This window comes from Pholis gunnellus (genome assembly GCF_910591455.1).
Source record: "Pholis gunnellus genome assembly, chromosome: 21".
NCBI lineage: Eukaryota > Metazoa > Chordata > Actinopteri > Perciformes > Pholidae > Pholis > Pholis gunnellus.
Genome location: NC_136548.1, coordinates 4214013 through 4230397, shown reverse-complemented (window position 1 = coordinate 4230397; position 16385 = coordinate 4214013). Strand labels below are relative to the sequence as shown.

Genomic DNA, 16385 nt, shown 5'->3' with positions numbered 1-16385 from the left:
CCTTTTTCAGAGAAACTGGTCCAGAGGTGGAAACTGATATTATAATTCTTTGGAGCTTTTTTTAGATATTTCTATAAGAATATTTTCCCTTTGGTTATAGCTAGACAGACAGACTGTATAGCAGAACTGCAACCGGTACAAGGCTTCAAACCAGGACTCTGTCCGACACCAAACTATTAAACTAACATGCAAACGTATTGCACCTTTTCTCACAATATACGGTTCATATGCCTTTTTCTCTGGGTATCCCATGTGTAAACCTTTTGTTGTATTGAATGTTATTACAGCTTGCTCATTTCATATCTGAGTCTTCAGCAAAGTTGAACATAGCCAAGCTCGAAAGCCCCCCCCCCTCCTGATGAAACAAAGGGTTATTGATTATTGGTATGGAGTGCATTTGAGGTCAACGCTCATGTCTTTTAGAGTGATTCAAGTGTACGGAGGGAGTAGTGTGTGTTAGCGTAGACAAAACAAGGCCAAACCAGAGCCTGTGAAAGGCTCCTGAGGTGTCTTTACTGTAACGTCCTACCGATTGCACTTGAACATGTTTGACGCCTCATCTTTTGTATGTTTAGGATAGCTAATATGACATTGCACCTGTGTATTTATTTGCATTTGAATGTTTATTAATATATTTCCTTTCTTTTTTTTTACTTTTTCAGTGCCTATATGTGAATGTCACTAACAGATTGTCAGAATAAACCTATTTAATTGGCTTTACTTCTATTATCCAGTTCATATTGTGTGCATTATTATTTAAGATACTGGCATTAAAGTTTAGCCTCCTCTGGTCATTACTGAACTAAGACCTACTTTACCCTGTTAATAAAGCATTAAGTGAATCCTGTGTTGTTGTATGTGCTGTATACTGCTGTGTTTGAAAGGTGCTGTGACACTAAATAAACCTTCTTGCCTAAAGTTCTTGAGCCACTTTAGGCTTCAGACGAGCCAACTTACTGTATATGTTCAGGCTTTATGAGGGCTTGTCTCTTGATTTATATGTCAAACTATTTATTACAGCCCCAACAATTGGATGAGTCTCACACATATACAGTACAGGTCGTCCACGTTTGTTGACTTTATTATTAAATAAGAGCATTACCTGTTTGAATACTATCTCTGAAAGCACAAAAAAAATAATATGGTTTGAGTTAATAAACAAAATTTAGAAATAATTCTACTACATATATCTATGTCTTGTTTAATACAAACTTTTATTAATTTATGCATTTATTTCAGCGTTTATCAATTTTTAATTATCCCTGTTTATATGTATGGATTTCTTAATATGTCTATCGGTACTGAAATCAGATTCCGATCTCTAAAGTATACAGAGGTAAAAACATAACCAACTCATTCCCATTGTAAGAATTTCTACAAGACACCAGGTCTTAGCTGTAAATCCGACCGCGTGGCCTAATGGATAAGGCGTCTGACTTCGGATCAGAAGATTGAGGGTTCGAGTCCCTTCGTGGTCGTCTTTTACTCTCAGGGCAAAAGTTTTTTTATGCGATCGTATCCTATGGTTGTTTCTGGTGGCTAACGTTAAAGTCAAACCAATAAGTTCAACCTAAACGTTTTGAGGCTCGTACATTGTATACTAGACTAGCGTTCTGATCATTCAGTCATTCATAACGTGCATTAAGATAACAACTGTTGTTACTAACACTATTGCCATCAATGCCATGCATTAAGATAGCGTTAACAACTCTTGTTAGCCAATGTTATAGTCAAGGTAGCTAACCCAGCCAGCAAATGTAGTTGTTAAGAAAACACCAGCTGATCTGTATAGAGCATGTAAGGTTTGATTTTCCATCTGTGTTGCAACACTGTCATCGGAGCAGAGTGGCGCAGCGGAAGCGTGCTGGGCCCATAACCCAGAGGTCGATGGATCGAAACCATCCTCTGCTAGCTTTTACTCTCTGAACCACTTTTCTGAATGAGACTCCCTATTGCGGTTTCTACATTACATCCTGTTTACTTACACATTTATATGTATGTTAATGCATTAATTCATTTATTTACATATTTATTTCAGCATATATTTCTTTAAGCATATATTCATTCTTTATTTCTGTATGTTTAGATTTATTTATTTATTCCTGTATTTATTTATGATTTTATGATTTTATTTATATTTAATTAATTTTCCGTCCTATATACTTGTTTAAGTTTGTGCTATCACAGCTATCTCCACCCCCTAATATCTAAATATATAAGATCACAATATTTAGTTAACAGCTATTAAAATAAAGCAGGCAATAGAGATGATTATGCAGGACAGAATATGACGTAAGTATAAATCAACAAAATTAATGAATGCATTAATAAATGTATAAATAAATGTTTGAATACAGAAATAAATAAATAAAAGAATAATTAAATGCTGAAATAAATACTGAAATAAATAAATGCTGAAATAAATATGGAAATAAATAAATGAATGTATAGATAAATAAATGAAAGTTGATAGTCAAACAGGACATAAAGAAATATATATCATATATTTATTTCTACATTTCTGTTCACCTACATTTATTCATGTATAAGATAAGATAAGATAAGATAAAATAAGATAATCCCTTTTTAGTCCTGCAGTGGGGAAATTTACAGGATCACAGCAGCAAAGTGGACTGTGCAAACAAGATACATGGTAAAAAAAAACCAAGAGCAGCAAGTAATATAAATAAGTAAATAAACAGTAAAGAATATAAATTAAGTGAAAAGTACAAAATCCACAATAACTAAATATAACAAAAAAATAAATGTATGTGCCTGTATGCTAATGAGGTGGGAGGTCCTAACCTCTGTCTAAAGCAGGATTGGTCACAGGAGTGTGATCGCTTCTGGTCTGCTACTTCTGCCTGGCACGGTAACATTGAAGTTGGCGAGCCCAGTGTTGCCAAATTGACGATTTTCTCTCTAGATCGGGCGACTTTTTTGGTCAAAAGCGACTAGCGACAAATCTAGCGACTTTTTCTGGTGTTATTGAAGACTTTTCTGGTGTTTTGGAGACTCTGACGTGAAAGCGCATATCATCCTGCAGTTACTGTCACAGGCGGTCAGTCTCACAGTAGCCTCACACAGCAGTCCAGCTGCAGACTGTGGAAGCCATTACTGCTGCTAGCTAGTTATTTGACGTAGTCTATAGGGATGATTTGCTAGGAATCGCTTGTCTTGCTCCCCTACTTGACCAATGCTGCTTAAGAATGAGGTTCGGACCGCCTACCTCATTAACATACGACCAGTAATAAATAAATGAAGGAATACAGAAATGGAGAAATAGATTTATTTATTAATGTATAAACTTGTATTTATTTATTTAAGCATTTCTGTATTTATTTCAGCATTTATTTATTCTTTTATTTATACATCTATTTAATCCTGTATTTATTTACACATGTATTAATGCATTTATTTATTTATACTTAAGTCATATTCTGTCCTCCATATATGATAGACATGTTTACAGCAGCAATACAGCTGACCTTCCTTTACAGTGAACAGAATCTGATGTGTCACAGAATGCAGTTAACATCAGTCAACACAGTAGCAGTAGTTCATTGAAAACAATTATTACCGTTTTTTATGTTTCTGGTATTTATTAAGAAAAATATTTCTACTTACTTTTACTGTACAGGAAATTAAAAGACAAAGTAATTAACGCTGGACATATAAATTATACGTATTGACAAACATAACAGTCAATCAGTCAAAATCCACCCGTCTGCTCTTCTTGGTAGCTGAATTCATCTTCTTCTGTTTGAGTCGCTCCTTGTTCCCCTTCTCTAACCTGCATGAAAACACATTTCACATCAGAGACACACAGAGTTACACAGTTTATAAATCAAGGTGGATATGGGTAAAGTACCTGGCTGCCCTTAGGGCCACGTCCTCTGCTGTCGGTTCACGAGGCTTCTCGCTGGCCTCGGCCAGGATGGCAGAAATCTTCTGGATACAATCAGAAAGGTTTCTGTGCTGACTCCTGCTCAGCTCGGAGGTCACCAGCAGCTCCCCGGCCTTGTTGATGCGGTTTTTGTTCTGCGCCAGGAAGCAGAAAAATGTGCACAGTTGGTTTTAAACGGTTACAGATTCACAGCAAAAATAAGCTAATTGGGAGGTCACTCACTAACTGTACCGCTTTACTGTTGCACATGCAATGATCCCTTTGGAGGAAACAAAAGATCAAGTATAGGGGCATAACTTCTATTTGTTTTTTCCTCAGTATTGTAGTTCACAGACCTTTTCAAAGATATTCTGTCGAACATCTTCTGGGATCCAGTCGGCTGACTGCACGTGGAACCGAATCTCTGCTTTTGTGCTGACTGCAGATAGAGATGTCATTACACAAAAGGAACTTACTGTAACAGGAACAGATTCAACTGTGGCAAATATGTTTATAACAAAGAAGTTCAACTTTGAGAACCTTTATTGACATTCTGGCCACCGGGACCACTGCTTCGGCTGTAAGATACCGTCAGGCGGTCTAAGAATAAAAATATATATATATATTATTGTTGAAGAATAGAATGATAATACTTCATTTTTATGCTTGATAATACATTTATATATTTACCCACTGGAATGTGCACGTGGGCTTCCTGGAAAAAGTAGGAAATAAAACACATGCTGAGCATCCTTGACATTAGGTCCATTGTACTCTCAAAGACATCAGACTACGACACAGTACTTTTGCATTATTTTATGCATTTTCATTTGTTGGCTGAGTACTGCTCCTGTCTAAAGTCAGCACACCCTGCTATCATTCTCAACACACCGTTGCTCCTCCGTCCTGGACATTTGACTAACCTGCGTGGAGTCTGTCCCTCGTGTCCCGTAACCAACATTCTGCTGCAAAATGTTATTAATGTCTCTTATTACGACATTCCTTAGATTTTCATGCCGTGGAATCACATGTTCTCCAGCACGACGACATAGTAAATAACAACGTCGCGCTATGTGGGCCGCCATGTTGGAATGATGTCGCTATGACTAGTTGGGTAATGTAGCTAACTGCTCTAAGCTAAGCAACGCTTCCGATTTTCGTGTGGGTTCTGGAGGTGCGATCAACCTGCATGCTGTCTGGACACAAACGCCTTTACGTTTGTGGGGGGGGGGTACAAAAACAGCATAAAGACAGGTTCCACCGAGATTTGAACTCGGATCGCTGGATTCAGAGTCCAGAGTGCTAACCATTACACCATGGAACCTTAAATGGGCATTTACAACAGTTAGAAATATAAAGATAAACATGACACTGAACTAACGACATTTATAATGGAGATTTAATGTTATGAGCAGTACCATGAAGACATTTGTTCAGCAGACTAGACCGCCAATTATGACAGAAGAACAATATCCGAATAGCTAGCTTGCTATTGTGCAAACACTAACCAGTGAAAGATTATTAATATTCTTTCACTGGTTACAGCGAGGGGCTCAATTGGCCTCGTTCATGAAGCGGATCCTTTACTCAAAAACTAACTACAGAAATATCTCAAATCAAGCTGACCAATATCTAGATTGCTCTATAAAAGGGTGAATACTCTATTAATAATAAAATGTTGAATTTATTCAAGACTTCAAGAATCTACAGATACGCTGCATTTATAGCCAACAGTGGACTCTGCCAGTAACAGTAAAATACTCTATTAAGAAAAACAGCCCTTTCAGCAGCTCCCTGGGTTCTAATCCCAACTATCTAATAAAAGGCAAAAGAATAAGCGTAAAAAAAGACAGGGCATTACAGCATATATATATATATTGAATGGGTATTAATGGAAAAAAGAAATGCAACCACAAATAGCATCAAAAAGAGTTTTTTATTAAAGAAATCCATTTACAAGGATTTTACAACATCACATGTATGACATGTACAACATCACATGTACGACACCTGTTTAGGCCTGTTCAGTGGGGATGCGGACAGTGGCACGCCTCCTGGAGGTTCCCCTGTCTGCTGCTAGGTTGAACCACCTAATTGCGTGTTTCAGAATCTCATCATCTGTGGCATCACATGAGACATGATTCTTTCTGACGGCATCTGTAATCACACAAAATCTCATGAGCCCTCAGTGCAACATATAGCAGACATGCAGTCTAAACGCTAGTGGCTGTCTGACTTAAAGAGCTAACATATCATATAACTATTATCCATGTAAAGATATAGTCGAGTAATATCTACCCGAGCAGAGAACTAAGTTGCTATTCAAATACTGAATTTAGCACCGTTAAGGAGAAGATCTGGGAAACATGCTAATTTGTAAGTTTGAACACCACGTAAGACCTCTGGGTGACTTCAAATTGTTTTCATTAAATATTACTTACGCAGGAGCAAAGTCTTCGACTCCATCTGGCTGAAGGACTTTTTCCCATTTACCCCTTTCCAGTTGATTCTCCTCCCAACGTCATCACTGAACATGCGGGCAAGGATGTTCCGTGTAACCTGTTTGGTGTCATGTCCGCCGATGGTCGCCAGGGAGGAAATCTAAAATGGATAAAAAAAAAATACATTTTCATCAAACAGGGTATTATCCAGTGTTAATTACATGTACTATAGAATAGTTCAAATCCAGATTGATTGAGATGCTTAATAAAACTCACCACACTCTTCTTCAGCTGAGAGTTGGGGGGATCTTTAAGGCGGTCCTCAAAAAGCTCCACCTCCTTCAGTGAGTTGAATGGGAACGGTTCCGGCTCAGTCACTTCCACTTCTTGGCCAGTTGTGTGTAGGTTGTTGGTGAGATAGTTTACTCTGGTAATCAATAGGTCTTGCTGGTGTTTCATGTTCTCCAGTAAGCTCATAATATGAGCTTCAGCAGCTGTTAAAAAAAAAAAAAAAAGAACATTAGAATTTTTAGGTTTTAACAACTGATTAAGACAGGTTTCACACAAAATGTGGAAATTTTTTTTTTTTTAAACTGAATGCAGCAATGAAAGGTGATGCGAAGAAAATTGCAAAGAACCACAAAATATCTCTTCTTACGTTCTAGCTCAAACTGACTCACTTTAAAATATTCAATAATACCATTCCAGTAATGCAAACCTAATAATCATATTCGCTTGGATTCAATGTGGCAGAGTGTGTGTTGCATGTAATATACAATTGTTAACGTTTTAAAAAGTGAAATGATTTTAAAAAAAAGGTTCACTTTGAATCTCATAGCCGTTTCAGTTATTGCTCACCAGAGCAGACAATGGTGTCTGATCCACACGGTCCCCCTCGCCACGTAGGTCTGTACACCTGGCTGGCAGAAGGCATTTGCTCTCCTGCTGGTCTTCTACTGTCCAACTGTGGAGGTGACGGAGAGCGTGGACGAGGTGGACGAGGGGCAACTGTGCCGTTAGTGGTTGGACCTCTGGCTTTCTTTTTTGGAGGATTTCTCTTCTCACCGTCATCAGAGTCCCCGAAGTAATGACTGAAGTGGGTTAGAAAAATAATACTCATTTGTCATACCATAACACTGAATGACAGACGCTTTTTTTTTTTTTTTAAGTAAAAGACGTTCATGGAGAAAATAATGAAGTGTATATGTATTTACTCACATCGGCCTTGGCTCTCTCTTTATACGAATTTCCTCTTCTGACTGCAGATCAGATGTGTTGCAAGATTTATTCAACCCCCGTCGTGTCTCCAAGCAGTTACCTAAAAATGAAGTCAAATCAACAGCATGAAAAACAATGTACAGAATTATAAACAGAACAATGTTTTCCCCGATATAACAAGGTAAATGATTTTTGATAACCGTTTAAAACTGCCAATTGTTATTAGAATAAGAATATTAAGAGAATTAGCATACCACATGATTTAACCACCCTGACATCGTACATCTTCCAGTCAGGTCCAGGTTTAACTTCCATGCCCCCGTCCTCACGAAAGACTACTCCAGTCGCAGCGTCTCGACAAGTTGTATCGCCACAGACATCTTGGTGTTCCCTCTCTGGTGTCCGTTGAAAGGCAGTCAGATGTGTGCAGTCATCCCTAATTTGTGAAAGTCCCCTTTCCTCATCTTGACGGGCCCTCCGTCTTAAGGTGGAGCTGGAGACAGGCCCCGTCTTTCTATTCATTTTATCTAAAAGAAATATTCCAGAAACAAAACAAAAAATATAAAAAAGCAAATATAAAATATCCATTTGCTCTTTTTATTTATTTATTGGTACTTATATAGCATGTCAAGTTCTCTTCATAAAAACACTAAGATTGTATTTTAATGGATTAAAACAAATCTTGCCATTATAGCTCTAAACAGAATCATATCATTAAAACTACTAGCGTGAAGTTGAACTGGCTATAATTCAATCTTCATGTCTCTTTAAGTTGCTGTGAAAACATTTCCCTCAAACTACTGTTTAAAGTTTCTTACCTAAACTGTCCGTCTGTAGGATGACGTCACGTCCGGTACACGTTACCTCCTTCTCACAGTGCAGCGAGGTTAAAGCTCTGAGGATGAAATTGCCAAGATGTAAATCGTTAAACAAACTGGAACTAGAGACTGCTGTACAGAAAATATAGATTTTATTGACAATGCATGTCTCAAAAGACGTGTCTATAAAATCAATGAATAACTCAAAACAACCGAACAGGAAAAGAAACAAACATGGAGCTAAACTGCACCATCGGGGAGGTCAGTGTAGAGTTAGGCGTAAATAGAGGAATTTGTCATAGAATATGTAGCCAGATTATGACTAAACCACCGCACACAAACTAATCAAATGTACCTACGCACAGCATGCTACGGTGACTCAAACAACACAATGAGATATACATGCAAGAAGCCAACTCTACCACGTGGTCCCCTGCAGCACAGCATAAAGCCCCACAACATAAAACAGACTAGTCAATTAATTTGTTTGACCAAAAACACTAAATCTAAAAAGCATGAGAAAAACAGTGGTTGGCTCCTCTATAGTCTGTTTAAAACTAAAAAAAAACATTATACAAAAAGAAACTTTTACACAAACATGTGATAGAACATGCAATGTAAACGTAATTGTCTACCATTCTAGACCACCGCCCCCTCTAGCAGATAACACATGTTTAACCATTATCTCACACACCTTTGATTGAATGCTATGACATAACAATACATCATGTTTCTACAATGTCACACTTAAAAGCATGCGTCTAAACATATTTTAAAAAGGAAAGAAAGAGAGCCTACCAAATCAGTCACCAAACAAAGGCTGGCCTCGAGGTTGATCAGCTGCTCTCTCAGGTTTGTCTGCGTTCAGGAGGAAAGGCCCAGGTGACCGTCCCGCCCTGTTTTATTGCCCCCTGTTGCGTGGGTCCTAATAGTAGGCTGCCTGCTGCCTGCGGTATTTGAAACGGAGGGAAAAAAGGCGCGTTCGATGTGCGGATCCGCCTGTTGTCCGCAGCAAGTCCGCTGTTTGATGGTGCGCGATCCGTGTGCGGACCGTATCCTGTGCGCAATGGCCGAACTGAGTTGAGACAGTACGGCGGATCTGCCGACCTGAGGGCGACTGCTATCTGTGTCTCAAGTGCAAGCACTCGATAGAAGTATGAGCAATATTTTAGTGGAATTTTGTTAATTATTTCTCAGCTTTATACTTCTTCTTTATCACAGTATAGTACACAAAAGTCGTGTATAAAACTCATCAACATTTGCCACGAGGGGGCTTTGTTCTTGGGTGCTTTAGAAAAGGGGAGAAACACCCGGAACCATTGTTCGGTGGTCTATGTTGCAAAAGGGTACCATTAGCGGACGAACCCTGCTTGTTTTTCTTTTCAAAACAAACCAGCTTTCTACACCTAGCTACGTTTTATGTCACCTAAACCTCTGAGATTAATTTGTAACACACGCTTCAAATCGTTATGTTGATATATTACTATCCAAAGAAAGGCAGTGTTTGTCATGCGGGATTAGCGATCATATTCTCGGAATAGCTCTAAAGTATTTTTAGCTAGGTGGCTAATCTAGTCACGCAATGGCACAGCTAGCTAGATTCTGCTAGCTGACGTTAGCCGCATTAGCGACATTACCTAATGTTATTAAAGCTATGCGTTGATAGGTTGCAACCCGCAACCCTGTAAATTACATAAAGATCATAGCGTGGGCGTTAACTAATGTTGAATTGGGTAGCGTTAGCCGACACTTGCATTTTAACGTACACGTTAGCGTGTAGCTATCTTACGCCGTTAGACTCAGCTATTTTGGGCTAATTAAGCAACGCAGGAAATTGACATTAGGATGTGACAACGATGGACAAAGTTCGTTGCCAGTCGGTGTAAAAGGTTAGCTTCTGCTTTTCCGGTGATGTCATGCGTTACTTGAAGTGGTCATTGTCCCAGCAACCCCTATCCACTTCACAGTGGTGAAGAGGTACATCACCGTCAGTGGGATATTTGGGCTCCTTTACCCGCGAGATGCCTGGAATCGTGTTGTTTGGTCGGCGGTGGGGGATCGCCAGTGACGACCTGGTTTTCCCCGGCTTCTTTGAACTGTTCGTCCGTTTAATCTGGTACGTTGGTTGCCCGTGTGAATGTCTGAGGGTTTGTTTTGCCAACTGACGTCCGGGTAGTCCGGCATAATGATGTCATTCATTGACTCTGCTCTTGTCCTTCTCTGCCACTTCTTTCCCCTCCTCAGGTGGATTGGCACCATGGCCCTGTTCACTTATCACAAGGGCCATTTCGATTGTAATGGGAGAGGAGTCCTTCACAGCTATCTGGTCGGACTGCTGGTTGTGCTGGCGCTCATCATCCTGTCACTGTGTGCGATTGTGTACGTCAGTGCCCAAGGTAAAGCGGCTGTGGTTTGTTCATGGGCTCTCCTGCCTTTCTAAAATTCAGTCAGCGTAAAATGTGACCGAACAACCTTATTGTAGGGGTGGACTCCGCAGGATCACAATGCACTCACACAACTTTGCACAAATGCCATCCTTCATACCTAAAACAGCTATACACTTGCGAAAGGCATACTTATCGTAAGCACAACTGTACAAAGGAAGGAAGGAAGGAAGGAGAAACCAACCTGCCTCTTGCTTAAGTGCACTCTGATGAAACATTGATATAACCAATTCTAACCATCAGTTTACCCCGTCACCCGTTGCAACATCGCAATCTTCCTCTGTGTTGCAGCCCGTCGAGCATCATCTTTTAACAGATGCAAAGCACAGGTACATTTCCGTTTGCCAATTGTTTGCCAGGTACCATTACAAACCCCGGCCCACGGCGCTCCATCCCTGCACTGGTGTACCTGCGAGCTCTCCTGTACATCCCCGAGCTGGTATGGGCCTGTCTGGGAGCCGTCTGGGTGTCCGATGACAGCAAAGGCTGCGATCCTGCCACGGTGGGCGCCGTCATCACAGCAGTGGTTGCCAGGTAGGTCGTTTGGGGGATTCCCGAGTTCATAGTTTTGTAATTTTGTCGGAGACGCGTTTTGATTCAGCGTCTTTTTTTCCCTCTGTTTTACAACAGCTGGATCATCCTGCTGTTCACTGGGTTGGGCGTGGTGTTCGTGTTCGACCCGCTGGGCAACCCCCGTCCTCCGCCCGCCGCCATGGAGCCGCTGGGAGTGAGAGACCTGCAGAGCAACGAAAGCACCCAGTTCCTCTCCACGGCTCGCTCCCTCGCCGTCAAGGTGTGGGAGAGCCGGCTGCGGCTGCTGTGCTGCTGTCTTCCGCAGGACGAAAGCCACCGAGCAGCCTTCTCCAGCATATCGCAGCTCGTCAGCGGGTTCTTCTCCGTAAGGGACACCTTCTCTCTCTGTCTCTGTCTCTCTGTCTCTCGTCTGTCCTGCAGTGTACATCTACTAGTCAGTGAGTTTGTGCAGAACGCATTAAGTCAGTTGGCATAGTAGAATACATCAAGAAAGACTAGAGCAAAGTGTGAAATATACAATAACTGTCTAGTGGTGGTGTGTGATACTGCTTGCAAAACCAATTGTGAGACTCTGATTCCGGTCTGGTGTTTGTGATGCAGGACACGGACCTGGTCCCCAGTGACATAGCAGCTGGTTTGGCCCTGCTGCACCAGGAGCAGGATAAGATGGAGCAGAGTAGGGACCCGGACGCCGTGGTCGATCACAGCCCTTCCTCTCCCATCGTGAGTACAGAACTCTGTGGGTCATGTAGGTACAGCAGACCCTAAAAGCAGCCGAGAATGTTCTCACTTGTTCGTCTCCTACCGTTCTAAAGGGAGAAGATTTGGAGGCGGAGTTGGAGAAAGCGGCTCACTGCATGCGGTTTGCCGCGGCAGCCTACGGCTGGCCCTTGTACATTTACTCCAACCCCCTTTCTGGGCCCTGCAAACTCAGTGGAGACTGGTAAGATGTACTCTTTTCTATTGTGTGCACAAATTAATAACTTGGGGCCACAGAATCTGTACATTTTCTTTTAAGTCCATTTTAGAGTCTGAGAAGAAAACTTGATCACATTTTGATCCAAAACGTGTGCTTGTGTGCGTCAGCTGTAGAAGTCGCGCAGCCGAGTACGACATCGTGGGAGGCGACCACCTCGGCTGTCACTTCTCATCCATCCTGCACAGCACCGGGTTGCAGTACAGAGACTTCATCCACGTCAGCTTCCACAACCAGGTAGCACTTTCCTCCTAGTTGCCCCTGTCGGGTAAACTCCTCTGTGTTCAAAGTTTCGATTGTTTTTAGAGGTCAGCACCCGTCCGACAGACTCTCGTCTTTGTCGCAGATCTATGAGATCCCGTTCTACGTGGCTCTGGATCATAAGAGGGAGGCTGTTCTGGTGGCTGTGAGAGGAACGCTGTCACTGAGGGTGAGTTTGCTTGTATATTATATTTGTAATTCCTGTCAAAGATGGTTGATGTTCTTATTTGCTCCTTTCTTGGTGACCACGAAAATAGACTTGCATTCTCCCAGTTCCTCCTACTGTTCAGGATCACTTCCCTTTTTGTACAGAGGGCTTGGGTAACTGATGGACTAAAAGGAGACTGATGACATGTAGCGAATCCTCTAAATTAGAATAGAGCTCAAATAGAAAAAGAAGTGTTGTAAGGGAGTGACGTGTGTGTATGAGAGTCAACACGCATCAACGTAGAGAGGTTTATTGTGGTGAACATTAGCATCTTTTCTGCTCGTATTCGTCCACAAGTCTGAAAGCTTTTGTCCCAACGTCGATTCTGATCCGAGCTTTTCATTCAATAACCAGAATAAGTTTATTGTTACTGACACTCTGCATCTGTCCTGCAGGATGTCCTGACAGACCTGTCTGCTGAATGTGAGAACCTGCCCATAGAAGGCGTGTCCGGAGCTTGCTACGCTCACAAGGTGAATGCACATCTAAACCCGGCGCCCCTTCACCCGTCTTTAAGCGGAGAAGCCTTTTCCTGTGTAGCGTGTGTGTCTCAGTAGAGATTCACGCTGCTTTTTGTCCCCCCTGCAGGGCATGTGCCAGGCGGCGAGTTACATCTACAAGAAGCTGGTCAACGACGGCATCCTGAACCAGGCTTTCTCCATCGCACCGGTAAGAAGTGTAACCGGGGTTAAAAACTACATTTCACACGGTACACACACACACACACACACACACACACACACACAACACGGCATGTCGTCCTCAAAAGCTTCCTACACAGCACTCTTCCATTATGTACATCCTGTGTCTGTTCACCGTTTATTTTCAAGAAATAACTTCAGCTTTTGCATCAGAAATGGATCATGAATAATCCTCTAAGTGTGCAACGTGTTTCTGTGTTTTTCAGGAGTATAAACTGGTCATCACTGGTCACAGTCTGGGTGCCGGCACGGCCTCACTGCTGGCCATCCTCTTGCGCAATTCCTTCCCCACCCTGCAGTGCTACTCATTCTCTCCACCAGGGGGCCTCCTGAGGTAAGGAACAGTGCAGCAAATAAAGGAACACAGCTGTGCTGTGGATGGACCTCTTTTCATTTGTTCATAGACTTGTATAACGATGACATGCTAATCAACCCTGTGTGTTTTTAAATTGTTAAATTATCAGTGAAGTGGAATATGAAATGTTCACTTTAAGTATAATGTGTGATGATTGATGATTGGACTAATCTCACTATGGTGTCTTGCAGTAAAGCGTTGGCTGATTACTCCAAAGACTTTGTGGTGTCGGTGGTGCTGGGAAAGGATCTGGTTCCCAGGTAACGCTGATGGCTTTATTTATTATGCTGAATGCTTCTTAGCCTTTTGAACACTTTGTTTAATCAAAGTGACAATGCATGATCTATACATATTGTGTGTTGATCCTTGCAGCAGTTTGGTTTATTGTGACGTTATTTACTGCAGATCGCTGACGGTTAAATATATGTTTTTGTGTGAGCGGCACTGCAGACTCTCGTCTCTTTGAAAGGCCAATATGACTATTATAGACTACTGCATGAGGGAGACGCTATATTTGGCTCTGCCCTGTTATTACAGCCACAGAGAAGGAGAAAATGAGAGCAACTCACTCGCTCCTTTTGCTCAGTTTCTTTGTTGTGTTTTGCCTTTGCAGTATTCATCTGTGCATCTTTTTCTCCAGATTGAGCATTCCCAATATGGAGGATCTGAAGCGAAAGATTCTTAAAATAGTTTCAAACTGCAATAAGCCCAAGGTAAGCACCAATCGAAGCAAAGACGTGGCCCGGCGGCTGTGCGAGTCTCTAAAGATGTTCCCCCCGTCTGTGTTTCAGTACCGCATCCTGCTGCAGGGGTGTTGGTACGAGCTCTTCGGAGGAGACCCGGAGGACTTCCCCACCGAGATGGACAACAGGAGGGAGGAGGAGCTGAGCCAGCCGCTGCTGGGGGAGGAGTCGCTGATGATTCGCCACTCATCATCCTATCAGAGCCTGGCGTCGGATGACTCGCCCGCCCGTACGGCCGCCCACTTACCGCTCTTCCTGCCCGGACGCATTCTGCACATCACAGAGGACGGGCCGTCGCGGAGGTTTGTCTACAGATGTAGAAGCGTTTGTGTGACTCTCGGTAATGCAGGTGTCCTCGTAAAGCCAATTGTTTTCCAGCACTCGCACTTCCATTTCAACCACTTCTTCTGTAATTGTTTCACAAGGATAATGCCACCACACCTATACAAACATATTGTTCTACCAGACCACCAGATGTGTGTCAATGTTGGGTGGAAAGAGGCCGTAGACTCTTTTGAAAACAGGAACTGCGAGTTGGATTTGCCACCAATAATCCGTCTTTATCTCCTTTTTTTTTTTTCCCCAGATCCTGTTTTTCCCAGGTGCGCTACCGTGCCGAGTGGTCGACTGAAATGGCGTTCAGGAGTATTTTGATCAGTCCCAGGATGCTCGCAGATCACTTGCCCGACGCTGTGCTGCACGCACTCAAGAGTCTGAGCAGCGACAGGCCCTTCTCCCTCTGCCCGTCATCTTTAAACGGCAACCAGCACAATGCCGTCTGAAAGGCGTCGCAGGGGCCGACTCCACGATCAGTTAACATTTTGGGGCGCAAGAACTTTTCTTAAATTGCACTTTTAATCGTTTAATTCAAACCATTTGTTTTACTTCAACTCTCTTGAGTTACTCCATGAGCAACTTTATGCCATGATCTTTGAATGTGCAATGTGCATAATATATTTGACAGTGCTGCAGTTTTACTGTAATCAATCAGTGTTCTACATTTTTATGTTTGTGTGAGTGCCGTCCGCCTGGTTAGAGGCTAGTCACTCAAAGTGTCGGAGGCGGTCTTCCTCATCTGTGGGGGACGACTGAGGAGCAGTCGGATCCAGGGTGATCCAGGGTCAATGTGGACTGAAGCATTGCGTCTTCATCGTGCTGTAGCTGTGGTTAGTCTGTCTTGTGTTTATCGTCTTGAAACATCAGGGTGAACAGTGCCTATGCATTACAGAAAAATAAGTCAACAGAATTGCTTTTACAGAAGATGGCAGTGTGTTTACAGTTAATGTTCTGCATTTCAGTACGATGCAGTTTGAATAGTGCATGGTGTACTGCAAAAAAAAAGAGGTGTAAAGGGTAAGAAAGATTGTACATTGTGTGGGATTCTGTTTACTTGCCATGGATATCACTTATTGTTTCAGGGAATGTATGATATTTAAGTTTGAATCAAATTATGCCTGCATAACTATTCCACATTCTCAATAAATTGCAATGGACGCCTTGATGCAAATAAAAGCTCTTGTGAAGCACATGCTTTGATTTTTTTTATTCTAATTGGAGGAATACTAGCAGTTTCTTCAGCAACAGCCACCTGTTGAACCAAGTAAACTTATTTTTAAGGAACACTTTACAAGGTTTAAAAATGGGATTCATCTCTTGCTTGAAGCCATACGAGCCAATGGAAGGGGTTGTAATAATTATGAAATGTATCCAATGAATAGATCACTGAGGATTAGCTCCAGTTTTTCCTCTCGATCCTTCATCGGCCCTGTTTAGCATGTGACGTAACCGCAACGTCCCGTC

General features: G+C 42.0%; 3 protein-coding genes across 3 annotated transcripts; 1 reads left to right on the top strand and 2 right to left on the bottom strand.

Moving 5' to 3' along the window:
- Nucleotides 1–3444: 3444 nt before the first annotated feature.
- On the bottom strand, nt 3445–4971 carry mrpl58 (mitochondrial ribosomal protein L58; the record flags this gene model as incomplete). Its single annotated transcript, XM_079182292.1, has 6 exons — nt 3445–3793; nt 3872–4041; nt 4243–4325; nt 4427–4486; nt 4577–4601; nt 4810–4971. The coding sequence occupies 6 exons, from the start codon at nt 4969–4971 to the stop codon at nt 3709–3711; spliced, it is 585 nt and encodes a 194-aa protein (XP_079038418.1). The 3' UTR covers nt 3445–3708.
- Nucleotides 4972–5813: 842 nt separating this feature from the next.
- LOC306712760 (uncharacterized protein) lies at nt 5814–9405 on the bottom strand. The gene is made up of 8 exons (XM_079182171.1): nt 9162–9405; nt 8364–8440; nt 7800–8072; nt 7546–7645; nt 7186–7418; nt 6604–6821; nt 6328–6487; nt 5814–6043 (listed from the first exon to the last, which is right to left on the bottom strand). Exons 3-8 carry the CDS (start codon nt 8065–8067, stop codon nt 5901–5903), a joined length of 1122 nt encoding a protein of 373 aa, XP_079038297.1. The 5' UTR covers nt 8068–8072; nt 8364–8440; nt 9162–9405; the 3' UTR covers nt 5814–5900.
- A 318-nt stretch (nt 9406–9723) lies between these two features.
- Nucleotides 9724–16103, top strand: daglb (diacylglycerol lipase, beta). Its single transcript, XM_079182137.1, has 15 exons — nt 9724–10479; nt 10608–10759; nt 11167–11341; nt 11438–11705; nt 11942–12064; nt 12157–12284; nt 12428–12554; nt 12664–12747; nt 13182–13259; nt 13375–13455; nt 13694–13821; nt 14034–14102; nt 14483–14555; nt 14634–14887; nt 15172–16103. Exons 1-15 carry the CDS (start codon nt 10385–10387, stop codon nt 15365–15367), a joined length of 2031 nt encoding a protein of 676 aa, XP_079038263.1. The 5' UTR covers nt 9724–10384; the 3' UTR covers nt 15368–16103.
- Nucleotides 16104–16385: the final 282 nt, after the last annotated feature.

What these genes read in the sequence shown, in the direction of transcription:
- LOC306712760 (XM_079182171.1), bottom strand. Translation starts at nt 8,067, where the DNA reads ATGAATAGAAAGACGGGGCCTGTCTCCAGCTCCACCTTAAGACGGAGG. An exon ending in AGACACCATTGTCTGCTCTG is followed by an intron (nt 6,822 to 7,185) that starts GTGAGCAATAAC and finishes TTTTTTTAACAG; the next exon opens with CTGCTGAAGCTCATATTATG. An exon ending in GTCGAAGACTTTGCTCCTGC is followed by an intron (nt 6,044 to 6,327) that starts GTAAGTAATATT and finishes GTGTGATTACAG; the next exon opens with ATGCCGTCAGAAAGAATCAT.
- daglb (XM_079182137.1), top strand. Translation starts at nt 10,385, where the DNA reads ATGCCTGGAATCGTGTTGTTTGGTCGGCGGTGGGGGATCGCCAGTGAC. An exon ending in TGTGTACGTCAGTGCCCAAG is followed by an intron (nt 10,760 to 11,166) that starts GTAAAGCGGCTG and finishes ATTGTTTGCCAG; the next exon opens with GTACCATTACAAACCCCGGC. An exon ending in TGCAAACTCAGTGGAGACTG is followed by an intron (nt 12,285 to 12,427) that starts GTAAGATGTACT and finishes TGTGTGCGTCAG; the next exon opens with CTGTAGAAGTCGCGCAGCCG.